Here is a 15473-nt window from a genome sequence, read left to right on the forward strand (position 1 = left end):
TCCATGGCGTGTGAACACTGTAACAGAAGTACGTGAACATGTCATACGGCTACTACAGGTGTCTAATAAGCCTGCCGGCGTGTCAAAGTTCAACATGCTTTTCTTTTTAGAGAGAGAGAGAGAGTGCAACTGGATAAAGAACAAAATAGCAAAGCTCAAGGTTTTTGTCTAATCTTAACGGCACTGTCCGCTGCAATGAATACAAGCTATCTTGAAACCAATTAAGAGGTTTCTTTTTTGTTTCGAAAAGAGCCAATTCCACCTTGGCGCAAAGAAAGCAAAATGCAGTTTTATTTTTTTTTTATCCACAGCAACACATTGGAAGGCTATAAGCGACAGCTTTGAAGATCTTTGATCAACTAAAAATTGCAGCTGAACTTCACCTAATTCGGTGCCCAGATTTGGCTCTTTTCGGAAAAAACAAATGCGTTCTTAGTAGGGTCTTTCTAATTTTTTTTCCTTTCTTTAAAATTACACACAACTCGCATTGGGAACACTTTTGCTTGGGAACAAAACTGTATATCTTAGGAAATGACAATTATATACGAATCGCATATTTGACGATTCACATTCCTTGAACATTGGATTAAAGCGCTTTTTGAAAAGTAGCTGCCGCTTTCTTGACTGATATGGACACCAGGCCATCATACAGCCGCACGAATGGGCGCTCCCGGCTCTCCTCCGCGAGCGCTCTACGGCTCTACGGCCGCATGGCCGAAAACAAACTGTCCAACACTAACAAAAGGCAAAAAAGAGTAGCACGCCCTCCTTACCCTCCCTCCTTCTCCCCCCGCCCATCCTCTCCCAACCCTCTCCAATGTTCCAAGGAGTGAGGAGGGGTGCGTCGTCAAGAGGGGTTGTCCGCAGTGGGAGAAGGAGAAAGGGATTCTAAAAGCGCGGGGACTCGAAGGCGGGGGAGATAACGCATTTACGATACTGCATGGGAATAGTGACCTGGGTTTCGACACTTCCTTTTTCGTGCACACCCCGTTTCAAGAAGCCCAGGTGTCACATCTGAAGTCACATGATTAGCAATGCATCCGGCGACGCAAGCTAAACCGGAATATGTGACAGTGGGTAATGGGATGACAGGAGATGCCATCACTTCCTTCAGTCCCTCGGTTACTGATTGCGGCAGAGCAGAAATGATTTCTTCGGCATCGACGCAAGGTGCCTTGGTTTTGCTCCCAGATGAACCGTCCGTCGTGACAATGTAATGCGGTCAAGTGTCGTTGTTACGGCTCTCGCATCTAGCATGCGTTCCCTCCGCACATTAGCCTTACTCTCCCGAAGAGAGCATTGGCCTCTGAATATCAAACACTTGTTTGATTGTTTGCATAATAAGCATAATATCATGTAAAGATTTCATTAAAACAACATTTATTTGCAAAATTAAAATGATTATAATACATACATTACACATTTGCTAATTCATAAATTATAATAACTATGAAAACTCAACCTTATAGCGTATACTTTGACTGTTATACTAATACTTCATGTCATGCAAGCATTATGCAGCTTACATTGCATTTTTATAAAATTATTCTCATATTCGGTTCGTTTCTCGCTGTCACCCAAACTAGGCAAAAGCCACCCGCCGCCGCTGAAGCAGATACAGAGCGAACAGCGAGCAGGTCGTGCCCCTTGCGGCGATGGAGGGCGTAACTCGCGGTGTTTGAGAAGCCCGTAGGAAGGAGCGCGCGCGCTCTCCCTCGCGACCGGCGGTGCCGTGGTAAAGCGTAAAGCAATCGAGGTGGGCACGAAACATGCAGTTTTCCAAAGGCGTTATCTCCTCCGCCTTCGACTCCCCGCTTTTTCAAAATGCCTTTGTCAATCTTGCATTGCCTACAACCCCTCCTAACGTGAAGCAGCGAAGGATAAACAGTGCGGGAGCCGCAAGACACAAGACGGGGAGAGAGCTGAAGGTGTCTTTCCAAGGCTGCGAGCACGGGAAACGAAAGACGACAGAAGGGAAGGACGCGCATTTGGGAAAGCAGAACAAACGAACGAAGGGGAGGGGATAAAACATACGAAGAAAAAAAGAAATAAAATATACACAAGGTTTGTGGGGAACATGTACCCCTCCCTCCATATGTGGTACAACTTCCCACAAAGGGAGCCTCGAGCGCTCGCTTCGGCCAAGACTTGTGCAACTGGCTGAAGAAGCATTCTTAGGTGAAAAAAAAAAGGGAGAGAGAGATAGATCGCTGTAGGGGAGTTGGAGAAAGAGAAGCCTCCTCACTCTTTATAGCTACGTCACCAGGCAGCGCCGGCGGGCGCAGCGCCGCCTCTCGGGAGCGATACTGCTCCTCCGCCTGGCGCGTTGGGCTGCAAACTTCTGCATGGAACGGGTTGGTAGTGATCGAGCTATATGGAGGCGGTCGAAGGAAAGCATCAGCCGGCTTACGTTCGGTTCAACAGTGCGATACTAGAATAGGCTGTAAGCGTGTTGATGGCAGTTCGAGTAGTAGTTCCGCAATTAGTGGGATATGCTGCGCAAATGATAATCGCCGTTACATGCAGCAGCGATTGCTGGAGTGGCAGTAAAGAACGGTTGATTTTCAGAACCCGTATATTCAACTCTTGGGAATGAAATGTACAAAGTGTGGCGAACGATGAGTCGGCAAAGCAAGAAGTTGAGGATGGTCCCAGTTATACATATGTGCCGTGAATGTGGAGTTTATACGTTACACACAAAGCATACATTGCGAAATGACTTGTTAAAATTGAATGAAATTACATCGCCAATTACTCTCCTAAAATTGCGTGAACGTAACTAAATCAGTTGACAATCGCTGCTGCCAAAAAGTACTGATGTAATTACTTCCGAAGAATAATGCCATTTTTCTCAAAAACTGAAATAAACAGAATAAACGACATAGCAACCTGTCTACATTGTTTCGTATTCTCGCCGAAATTTCTTCCCTGGAAAGTATTACTTACCTCTTCTTACCAACTGCGCGCCCAAAAACAAAGACCATAGCAGAGCGGCCAACCCAGCGCCTTGATGCCCGGAGCTCTCTCCACCGTTTGACATCCCGGAGTCAGGTTATTTAATTATTAAGCGCGGCCGAAAAGCCTTCGGCGCCATCGTAGAAGTAGTTGTAGTTGTCTGCACATCCTGTCGGAAATAATCCAAGGCTGCGTTAAAGAATCGTATCATGGTAATTTGCGGTTCTAGTGATTGATGACTGACTGGTATGTGAGAGAATATGGCGATTTAATGGTCATTGTAATTAATAGGTTAATTAATAAATTACAGAAATGAAAAAAAAAAGGAAAAACATTGGAGAAGGGGCCGGGGTTCAAGGTGTCAAAATGCTCAGAATGAAAGGCAATTTTGATTATGCTCATTAAGAACATTTAGAGCGTGTAATTGATCAATTCATTAAAACAATTGAAGAAATGAGCCATTGGAAAAAGGGGGATCAAAGGGGTCAAAATGCTCAGAATGAAAAGCCAATGCTTGATGAGGGTAATTCAGAAAGTTAGTGTGTGTAATTGATCAATTACGTAATTGAAGTAAGTAAAAAATGGAAAAGAAATTCAGCGGTGTCAAAATAATCATAATCAGAAGCCATGCTTGATGATGCTAAATTAGAAAAGTCAAGTATGTAATTAAGCAATTTAAACAATTTAAAAGATGGAAAAATGCATTCAAAGGTGTCAAACTGTTCAGATAGAAAGCCAATTTTTGCTGATGCTAAGTGTGTAAAAAATAAGAAAAATATAAAAGAAAAGTAAAACATTCAACACAAAAAGTTATAAACACCATGTGTGTGTGTCACACATGGCAGATAGTTTACCCTATGATTTTTACTTCGGGGGTCCCAAACATCGACCTCCATTCTGAACATATAGTACATGAAAACTCTGTAAACCAAGCAATCCCTTAGAACCCGATGATGAGGTTTTTGGGCAACTTGTTATTTGTATTCGTACCCGTCATAAATTCCTTATATAAATACAATAAAGGGGCAAGATATAGGCGCCCATATGATATGAGAGACTCAATGCGGGCTCTATGTCATGAAACATATTCCACAGATTTTGGAATGATGGTGACCGTCGCTGATTATTTGGCACGCGCTCCGACATGAAAATTTCGCTGTTCTTACTGGGAAAATAAAGGCATTTATGAGTCATCGCTTACCCGCGGTCACGGAGCAAGAAACCTTTAGGAGTGGAAACTACGTTGTTTGCGGCGACCAGAAAACGTCACTAGCCCGCGGCGCCACTATCATGCTGGCGGCGTCTGCCGGCGTGGAAAGAAATTACCGCCGTTTTGGTAAGGGGAGGATATCGCCGGAGGCGGTCAAAATCCTCACCCAAAGAACGATAAATAGAAAAATTCAGTTAATTTGGACACCCGCTCACGCTGCCGTCCTGGTAACGAGGCGGCTCACGAGCTAGCCCGAGCTCTCTACTTCCGGGTAGCCGTCGAGCCCCCCGAACACCGGGCATACGACGAACGTCTGCAAAATTACGGGGAAATCATCGACCATTATAAATTGGGACGTAGACTGGTACCCCCGCCAGATGTTAGACTAAATAATAGAGAAGCTGTCGCGTGGAGGCGGCTACAAACTAATACGTTCATGAACTCGGTCTGGGCGTTTCACGCGCTACCAGACCTTAGGGACAATGATCTCTGGAAACACTGTGGGGCGAGAGGGACCCTCGACCACATAATTTGGGAGTGCCCACAATCTCCAGGGATAGGGCAAAATATTACAAGTAGAGAAGCCTGAGATACCCTGCTGCGAAGCGCGGACCCTGCGATCCAGCATCGCACCGTCCATCTGGCGGAAGAGGCCGCAACAAGCCAAGGGCTACCTGCCAGCCTCTAATCCGCGGGCGCACGACTCCCCGTTTCCGATGGAATTAAAAGTTGTACGGTTGTACTGGTTGTACAATCAACCAACCGCCGTTTTGCTGGCGGCGTCTGCCGGCGTGGAAAGAAATTACCGCCGTTTTGGTTGTCAAATCAACCGGTTTCTTTTTTTGTCGCTGCGGCGCTTCTACGACGCGCCGCGTGCCGCCGCCACTGCATACGGCCGCGTCATGCTCCGTGCTGTCGGCGCTTATCTGGTCGCCCGCGCTCGCTCGCGCTGACGGGAGTTTCACCTCCTAAATGGTTTCTTGCTCCGTGCCCGCGGTCCACTCCGGACACTCACTATGAGTATCCCGGCAATCGCGATTCGGCCATAAGCGGAACGTTTTCCTGAATGAGCCGAGCTGAGAACCAACATGTGGACCAATGTTTGGTCGTTTGTGGGTAACAAAATAGACGCCTTTACTCTTACCACTCATTATTATTGCAAAGTCCTCCATATCTGTAAAGAAATGTAATTGCATAATTTCGCCCATTTTGTTTTTCGCGGCACTGACTCGCCTCGCCTTGGCTGCAGAGCGCTTCGCTTGGCTGAACGGACGCGCTTGGCTACATGTCGAGAGACAAGATAGCATTAGGGCATGCAGAAAGTTACTGTCTGTTAAACAAAACGACAGTGCCTTGTTTTGAAGAGTAATTAAAGTGCTGTATTAGTGACTGCGTTCAACGTAGCTTGCCCATTGCTGCAGTTTTTGTTGCTGCTTTGTAGCGGGGGCATGTCACTCATAAGAAACCAACATGGCTGCCTTTTGAGAACCGTGCTCGCTGGAAGGAATGCGTGCGCGCTTCGCGTCACTCGCTGCGTGCGTGGAGTGTGAGTGAGCCCTCGACGCCGCAGCGGCAGCAGCACGGCAGCAGCCGACCCTCGACATCGGGACTCGCCAGGTGAGCACACGCCTGCCGTCTGGCTGGGCTTCGTCGGCGGCGCAGGTGCCCTGCTCGGGCTAAGCCTATACCGAGCCGAGTACGGTACTGCTCGGCAACAGAGCCGCCCGATCATCGGCACGCGAGCCCTGCGTGTTAGCTGGTGGGACGGGCGCGCGGCGAGCGCTCGCGCCGGCGCGCCTTGCGGCTGGTGCCCCGCGAGCTACGGATGACAGCGCCCGTGGACCGTGGGCTGAGTAGTGTCGCGTCCAATGGACGCCTGCTTGCGCGCTGAAGACGGGATGCATTTCTAGGCTAAGCGATCCGTGCCAAGCGCTACTCATGAGTGGCGCCGACATCTCGAACGTGGGACACCGGGTGAAACGTTAGATCATTTTCTTTCCGGATGCTCGCACGCCGTCGAGCCTAGTCATCATCCGCAGTGTGCCGCCGGGCGCCTTCATCGGAGCGCAAAGCCCGATTAGGAGGGTCCGTTCGTAGTGGAATAAAGTGTGCCGACTCTCGACACTTTTGCGGCGTAGTGCCATCCTTAGGGAGATCGAAGTAAAACTCCCGTTTTCACGTCCTAGGGAAATGGCATTTGCTTGGACGTCGACGGCACACACGCTCTGAGAGCTGGTGGACCTCAAATCATCGCAGACACCGTCCGGGGACATCACAGCTGTTAGAGGCATGCAGTTATTTGTTAATCGTCTGGAAGGCCTCTGAACTGTGTGTTAGCGTAGGCTGAAGCCCATGAAATAAGAGGAGCGGAGTTGTTTCATGACCAAGTACCATGACATTGCTAGGCCGTCATCAGATATGACTGTACCAGCCGAATAAACGTGGTGTACTTCACTCGCTGCAGTATGAAGAGTGGCAGTCACGAACAAGTATGAAAATGCCTTTCAACCAAACTGAGCCTAAGCTCTTGTTGGGGATATATTAAGAACCAGCCTGTGTTGCCTGCCAAGAACTTGATCGACCTGTACTGAAAATTGGTCTTGATGCACTTGATTCTCTGACCGTTGAACTATGCTTGGTCCCCTGGCAACATTGCATCAACTCTCATGCAAGGTGCTACCATCATGAATAACAGTACCATGTACTGTTGTTAGTGCCGCAAGACAGACATTCTTGACAAGAAAGGATAGGACGAAGCGCTGAATGCCAGGATATGATGAAAGATTGAAATGAAATCATTCCGTGCAGTGTAGCAGGTTGCATTTTACGTAGCCAATTTTAATGCTCGTCACTTTCTGTGCCAGTTTTTTAAATCTCTCTAGCACTGTTGCTAGGATAGTAATGTTCCCTCTCATTCAAATATTCAAATTGTGACTGCTGCATGTTGTCCAGGCTGCAATTTCGCATTGGTAATGCTGTCAGTTCGTCTGCCCTGCTACCTGCCATGATGGCTGTGTGAAGGGGTGGGGGGGGGGAAGTTTTATGTTATTTGTGACAGCTGCATATTGATATTTGTGAAGTGTGAAAATGCTCACATAACAGATGAAGGCAAAAATAGTGAAAACGACACTTTTGAGAACAATGCAGGCTCGGTATACAGGCCCTGGGCACTTCACTGCAGCGTGTTGCTTGAGCCATGCTGTCATTTAGGTGCGAAAATCCATCATTTGGCCGCAATTGCTTCTTCTTGCTCTCATATTCTTCCTTTTGCTGTGTATGGACTTGACCGGATGGTAATGTTCTCTTAATCGCTACTTTTAGCTTTTCAAAAGCCAGATACTCTTTAGGATGCTGTGCTGTGCAACTCGGCTGTCGTGGTTCATGTATTGCTCTTACAGCCTAGCTGCATGTTGGCTAACCAAGAATTTCTTTGTCTTCTTTTATTCAACCTTCATCAATATTTTGGGATTCTCAGAAGAGTTTTATTGGTTCAAAATTGGTTATGAGTGTAGTTTGTACCTATTGATTTTGGTAGTTATTCTCAAAAAGGTTTGTTAGAGAATTCATTTTCTTCCTTACCTGCTTTACAGTGGCTGCTGTTGAGTGACTGTTTCTGGGTTTCACGTAGGTGTAGTAGTAGTAGTAGTAGTAGTCTGCATAACTAGTGTGTGGTCGCCTTGGCTGTTATGACGTCAGCGCGCCACAGCTTTCGGCTGCTATCACTTTCCCTTCCCCGGATTCCCTTTCTTTTTCTGCATGGGCATATAAGCAACACCCATCACAATAAAGCTGGCTTTTGCCTTGCTGTCATTCCCAGTGCAGGCTCAGTGGTAACCACTTGGAGGTTGTTTATATGTAAGGAAGAGGGCGTGGTAAGAGTGTACTATGGTAACCCAAGTGTGGTTGTGATTATTATGCAAGAAAGAGCGTATGGCGAGAACGGATGAATGGTGCAACCCGCGGGTGGTTCATCACTATGGTGGGAGGAGGGTTTGGCGACTGCCTGACAAGATGCAACCAGAGAACAGTTGCCATGGAAACCACCCACCACACTCTTATACTGCAGCCGACTGGAGACGAGCATGCTAGTCATGGAATGACTATATGCGGAAAAATAAAATTAGTGCTATACAGCTATATAGATGCTATTTCAGTTTGTATGTAAAAACAAATAAAAGATTGATTGATTGATATGAAGTTGTTCCTAGATCCTCTCTCTAACATTAAATACTTCAACATCTGTCATTGAATCTCACTTTTCACAGTGGTAACTGTCCTGTGAGTTTTTTCTTGAAAATTATATCAAAATGCTTTGCGAGATACCATGGCTGCGAAGCACACTTTCTTCTGTCCGCTTTTTGAAGTCAGTTCTATGAATCTATAGCACAGATGTACTGGTGCATTGCGTCAATATTTACATGCTTTTAGGAAAATATATGCCTGATGTTAATTGCTTCCATGGCCATAATGTCAAGGACTTGTTATAGTTCTGTCTGTACAGTCTGTCTTTCATAGTGTAGACATCTATGTTCGAAACATCTGAGAGTATGCAGAAAGGGGTGCGGTGCAGTGTCATTCTGAGCTGCTCCTCAAAGGAATTTAAGGTCTATCTGCAATGTAAACTTTTATTCAATTGCCCTGCCGCTGTGGTGCAGTGGTTAAGACGCTCGACTACTGTGCCGGAGTACCCGGGTTCGATCCCGACCCCGGCGGCTGCGTTTCGAGGGAGTTGAAACGAAGAGGCGACCGTGTGCAATGCGATGTCAGTGCAGTTAAAGATCCCCAGGTGGTCGAAATTACTCAACCTCCACCACGGCACTCCTTTCGCTCTTTCCGCTTTCACCTCCACCTTCCTCCCTCCCCCACAGAAACAAGTGGACAGATACTGTGCCTTTCCTTTCCTGTGAAGCAATTATTATTTAACAAGTCAACTTTTTGTGGACATAGAAGAAGCCAGGGGCTGCCATCAGAAAGAATTGTGTTGCTGAAAGTAATGTACTTCTCTGGGAAGGACTGCCGACGTTAGTCTGGAGTTAATTTTTACTGTTCATTGCATTTGTAAATAGAGTTGTTATGACAGTGGTGCAAGAAGAGCGCAAAGAATGGCTGAAAATGGAGAAAAGCATTATAGGGAATTGGCTGTTGCAAGTAATATGTGTACGCTATAGCTGCATGAATAACAAAGAAAATATGCTAGACAGAATGGTGTTTTTCAGCATAGTTCACTTATTTAGCCTTTAGGCTTTAGTGGAACAGCAGCAGTTTTCAAAAGGTATTGAGGAACCCCATGTGTCTTGGTGTCGGTCCCTTTCTGCCTGACATGCATGCAGAAAACATAGTGCTACTCGCAACTTAAAAAAAAAAAAGCCCAAATTCAATTAATAATGGCTTCTGTCTTGCAGCAATGCAGCCTACTATGAACAGTGATGCTATGGCCAGTCCTAAAATAAGGTGGATGAAGGAATGGTGAGACAAGTGAGGAAGTCACTCTTAAGTAATTCTGCCATTAGAATGCTATAACATTGAGGTTCCCCATCCTGCAGAAAAGCTGTCGTTCTTGTCAGCAAGGCCACGATGTGTTATGGCCAAGTTTTCAGGGGATGGGAATTGGACCATAGATCCTTGTCAGACACGATACCCTTAGGTTTGGTTTTAGGTGGGGCTTTATATTAATGTGGGCGGTAATTCACATACTGTGATGGCTCACAACTGTGCCAATAACGCTGTCATGTCATGCCCTAAAGGGTAGAGGTTTTAAGGGTTCCTTCAATTTTTTCTTTATGTGTATCTGGGAAAGTTGCACAAGAGTAGAATAAAATTCAAAGCTGGAATTATCTGGAACACAAAATATTTATCATATATGCACTATTCTGAGATATGGTGGCAGGTATACTTCATTCATTTGCTCGGGCAGTTGAGGTGGAAGTGCAGGCACCTTAAGACACTCCTGCGACATTCACCGTGTGACATGGGAAATTTGGGATATTCATAGTTGAGAAGATTCACTAATTTGGTTTGGTGTGGTGGTAGGTTTGACGCAGATGAAATCAGCTGGCGTTGATGGGCCGTGGCTCACATTGTTACACTTTTAGTAGCCAAACAGCATTCCTACTCGCGTTATTGGCAAGGCCCTAACTGTAACGAAGCAAACGGAATGTTTGGGGCCTGCAACCAAGCAGGATATTGGTAATTGGTAAAAAGGACTTATGTGGGAACTTCTTTAGGGTGGCTCCCCCCCCCCCCCCCCTTTTTTTTTTCAATATAAAATATCGACAATTAGCTCTTGACAGTTCCAACCTGAAGAGCTAAAACACTGTTCAAATTAGCCACAGCTTTATTCAAGTCAAATGCGACAGGTGCAAGTCATAATTTCTATATAAAGATGTAAAGGTGGCATGTGCAGGTCACAATTTCTTATAACCTGAAAGCTCACTTATATTTTTTCAGTGACTATCAGTGATTTGTCATAAATTATCATGAGTTCAATAGAGAAGCAGCTCTCCATTTTGTAAAAAGCTATGGCTGGCACGTTGTAAAAGCAAGCCAGGATCATCATCACTGCAAGTGATGTTTTCTTGGCAAAGTCACCGCTGCGTAACAGGGTGTCAGGCTGCTTGTGATAAGGCCCGTAAAAGGATCTTAAAAGGTATTTAGTGCAATGACTCACACAGGTGCAAACAACTTTCCATGGTTTTTCTTACTTGGGACGGCTTCGGGGCACATTGCAGCAGATGAACTGGGAAAAGTGACCTACTCTGACAGCTTGTAGCCTTTGTGTCCTGTGCTTTTTGGAAACCTGCTGCTGTGGTGTGTCGGAAGCGTGTGTAGTCACAGGAATGTAATGCCAACCCCTGACGGTAGCCAGGTTTATTTCCTCAAATCTGATGCCCTCTGCATTGTAGTCAGACATAGAGACAGGACTTGCAGGTGTCACAGTTAGTCTTTGAATGCCCTTGTGTGTACGATTTCATTCTTTGCCCCGTCTGTTAATGTGGTCTATCAAATGTGATGGTATTAGCATATGACCATTTGTTGGCTGCTCTCTTTCATGGCAGAGCCATATTGTGCCAAAATTCCTATGCTAGGAATTGTTCAAGAATCGGTAGTTGCAGTGCTTCTTTCTGTACAATAGCCTCGTGGGCAATGGGAAAGGGATGCCGGCAACTCCAGGGACAGAGTTGCATGTAGCATACTGCACTGCCGTACAACAGTCTGTGGCTCTGCTTGCAAGGCTAGGCAGGAAAGGGAGGTAGATGGGCTTTTGTCCCCGTGCCGTGCCATGGGTACAAAAGTGACCCTGCATCGTCTTTCCAACTTCCTCCCTTTCTACCCCTCTGTGCTGTTTCCTCAACAGTAGGGTCACGCAACTTCGTTCTCCTCACTGGTTGCCTCTCAGCGGGTTAAAAGAAGGCAGGAAATGATTACGGTGAAGGTAACTGAATGATGTTCCCGTTGTCATGCCGTCACGTCGTGGCTCTGTTCACGGCTGGTTTTGCGGCTATTAAGAATTAAAAACATCACATAATGCAACCTAAAGGGAAACACACCCCAGGAAAGATCTTGGTAGGTTAGTTCAATATTGCGATTTAAAAAAAAAAATTTTGAAAAAAGTTCCACTTACAGGATTCGAACAGATTTGTTCAGGGGTCAGATAAGTAGTGTCAATTCATTGCGCCACTGAAGCAACGAATACAGGAGGCTTTAAATGCACTCTTATTCATTTTTACAATACTTCCGCTATCTGTTGCTAGGCAACGCTGTTCAGAGGACCCTACTGTTGAGAGTCTCGCCTCCTTCCCTTTCCTGCCTAGCCTTCATTGCAGAGCCACAAAATTTGCTCTTGACCTTCAGCATTGCACCTGGGCTACAGTGCACTATGTGCAGCTGCAAGTTCCCAAATAGCAGAAGTTGAATGCTGATGCTTCTCTAGAGTGCATTCTTTTACTGGCCGTGTCTTTGAAGTCCACATTTTCTCTGGCAGTGTAAGATATTGTATGGTGCTGCCACTCTGAAAGAAAATGTGAACCAGATTATTCACTTGAGATTAGAATGGCTACATTGTAAAGGCCCAGCTAGACAGAGCAATCTTTTAATTTTAATTCTCTGTGGCAGTGCACATGCATTACATATGTAATGGTACAGCAGTTTTGCAATTAAAATTTTTTCTAGTGATAAAAAGAATTATGAGGATCCTTTCTGGTGGATGAAGTCCTGACTTTGTATTTTTAAAGTGTTTTTACTATGCGTGTCACATGTAACACTTGTTGAGAGCTCGCTTTACAGATTAATGTTACCTTCTTGTCACCCTGCAAAATGGCATCTTGAAGGGAGTGCTTATTCAACAGCATATGACATTCCTCGTTGGTGGGCAAGATATGATGGAAACTGAACAGAGTGAAGGTTGCAGGATGCATTTTTTTTGTCAAGTATCACAACCATACACGACCAGTTCTTTTTCATACTGTGAGGACATTTAGAGGGGAGATGCAGAGCTCTGTGGTCAGAGATTTAATGAAGTATATGTCTTCTGAAATATGTATCTTCAAAAACATACTGACTTTAAAATTCATTGTGTGAAGGAACATGGGCAGAATGTAGGTGCGTGCCTCATCTGGTTTGCAAAGTGACTCGAGGTTGGGGAAATTTTGTGTGTGCCACTTGTGTACTCTCCCCTGACGCATCTCCTTTGCCCTGTCTCTGGTTGTGTGTTTTGCAGTGTTGGGCCTGGCGGTGGCCGGCGGGGGGCCTGGCTGAGGGGCGCGGGGGCGCATGACGAGCCGGCGGCAGCCGGGGGGCCCTCCCTCGGCGACGGAGGCGGCCCCCCGGTCGCTGTGCGTGGCCGTGGTGGGCCTGAGCGGCACCGAGCGCGACAAGGGCCCCACGGGCGTGGGCAAGTCGTGCCTCTGCAACCGCTTCGTGCGGCCCCGCGCCGACGACTACCACACGGACCACATCTCGGTGCTGAGCCAGACCGACTTTGGGGGCCGCGTGGTCAATAACGACCACTTCCTCTACTGGGGCGAAGCGCGCCGCCCCGCTGCGGGGGGCGGGGACGCTGATGGTGCTCCCGAGCTCAGCGTGCACGTGGTCGAGCAGACCGAGTTCATCGACGACTCGTCCTTTCAGCCGTTCCGCAGCGGCAAGACGGAGCCGTACATCAAGAGGTGTGCGGCACTCCGCCTCTACTCGGCCGAGAAACTCATGTACGTGTGCAAAAGCCAGCTGGGCATCGAGAAGGAGTTTGAGCAGCGGCTACTGCCTGACGGCCGCCTCAATGTGGACGGCTTTGTGTGCGTGTACGATGTGAGCCATGTGCCTGGGCGGCCGGCTGACAAGCAGGCGGAGTTTGTGGCCGCCCTGCTGCAGACGTTGGTGCGCACCAGGAAACCGGTTGTGCTGGCCGCCACCAAGACGGACGAGGCCTGCGAGGGGCACCTACGGGAGGCCGAGCGCCTCGTGGCTCGCAAGGAGCTCAGGTGAGGGAAGCCATCTCGCATATTTTGTTTTGTGATCAGTGCTAGCAGAGGCTCTTGAAGCAAAGCCAGATGTCGGCCTGGAACGATGCATCCATACTTCATTACTTTGGTGGAATGCGAGGCCTATCTTGACATTTACTTGCACCTAATGACATTGGTGGATATTTGCTGATGTCTCCCAAAAAAAAAGTATACTACCTGAGTTCCCTGTTATTACTCGCCTGCCTCCAAATGGGGCAAATCTGTCACGTGTACAGTAAATGTGCCCACAGGCTAGGCTGTGGGCCTGTTGATGGGAGTGACAGATGCCCACTATCACAGTGAGCAGGGCATTTTGTTGTTGAGCATGCGATTGCAAGAAGGTTAAAATCTGAAGAATAATAAAACACCTGTGCGCAGAGCAATGCAATGTCAGCGCACATTGAAGAAGTCCAGGAGGTTGAACCTTATCTAGAGCCCTCTGCTTCAGCGTCTGGTAGCCTTTGTGCAGCTCTGGGATGCTGAAACCTGGCAAATGGCAAACCATACCGCCACCACTCCCTGGCCACCTTTGCCTGGACAAGCAGGTGGCTGACCACTAGAGCCTGCTACTGCTAGTGAATGGGAAATGGCAATGCTGTACAATACAGGGAAGATTTTTTAAGCTGGACAGAAGTTGACTCGTTCCATAGGATGGAACAGTATCTGTGGGGTAGGACACAATCTTATCATTTAGGGAATGATTTGAAGGGGAATGTCACAGATATAGGAGTGAGTGTTATTAAATTGTCCCCAGTTTTATTAAAACTGAATGCTTGGCAAGAATTCAAGTGAGAAGGATATGTTCCAGAGATGCTCTCTATCATTATCTAAGCTAATCATTTTGAACAATCACCGTTCCTGGGATCTCTTAAAAAGTTCATAAAAACCTATTTACTAAAACTAGGGAACACATGGAGGAACAATAGGTTTATAAATATATCATCAGTCATCGCCGCAACACAAGAATTTTCAAGCTAGCTTTAATAACATTGATGATGTTGGTAATCTAAAATCACATTGCTCACCCCCATTCAACTCTGCACATGCCGGTGAGCAAGAAAAAAAAATGAAGAAAACACGTGACTGCGCCTCAGCACGCCCTGTCCTACCTGTGTCCTTTAGGAGTGTCCATTGAGTTGGTGCAACCAGAAAGCCCAATTGACGTCATCGGGAAGGACGTTGTCACCCTATTGGTTGTGAGTGATTGTCAGGATCACATTTAAAAAATTGTAAATTATGTACTCACTCCGCACTGAGGTTTTTAATATGACTCGAATAGTCACAAAGACCACCTGTATGGACTCCTTGCATTAGAATATTAACATTATCACTGTTTCAAAGTCTCCTTTGAAGACAGCATAGTGGTCAGAAAATACACATGGAATTGTACTTTTGTTGGTGTTGTGGCCCAAATTGTGGGATAGAAGAAGGGGTTTGGACAGGACATGGACCTTACGAAGTAAGCAAGCTGTGACCTCGCAAAGCGATAGAGCAGATACTTAATAAAGAAATATGTGTAGGAATTATGTGGCAGAGGTGGAGTGGTGGTGTTTGGAAGAACTCACAAGGACAGGGCTGTGGCTGATGCAGGGTTGGTCAATTGGTGGGGGTCACTGCTAGATGTATGTGTGCATCTTGCACAAGACTCAACATAAGTGATTATGCTGATTGTGCTGCTGCTGGAACAGATGACGGCAGAAGCATAAGAGAAGCACCCTTCTTCTTTGGTTGCCATTAACTCTTTCTGATCTGTTGAAATGCTGGTATGAACCAGGGCATTCAGCACATCTGTGGGTCTTCCTGGAGATAAA

The 15473-nt window shown here is 46.7% G+C and overlaps 1 protein-coding gene across 5 annotated transcripts in view; it reads left to right on the plus strand.

Annotated features, from left to right (window-relative positions):
- The first annotated feature begins 5415 nt into the window (after positions 1-5415).
- The window catches only part of RhoGAPp190 (Rho GTPase-activating protein 190), a 75054-nt gene continuing 64996 nt past the window's right edge, over positions 5416-15473 (plus strand). For 2 of the 5 annotated variants that reach the window (XM_084576363.1, XM_084576367.1), the window contains exons 1-2: positions 5418-5782; positions 12882-13641. In XM_084576363.1, the coding sequence (XP_084432489.1) occupies positions 12935-13641 (707 nt within the window). In that variant the 5' untranslated portion in view covers positions 5418-5782; positions 12882-12934. Of the gene's footprint in view, positions 5783-12881; positions 13642-15473 lie in introns of all 5 variants that reach the window. The other 3 variants (XM_084576368.1, XM_084576365.1, XM_084576364.1) reach the window with 3 other exon arrangements.

Source organism: Amblyomma maculatum, chromosome 8, assembly GCF_055883805.1.
Source record: "Amblyomma maculatum isolate TAMU_Amacu chromosome 8, ASM5588380v1, whole genome shotgun sequence".
Lineage (NCBI taxonomy): Eukaryota > Metazoa > Arthropoda > Arachnida > Ixodida > Ixodidae > Amblyomma > Amblyomma maculatum.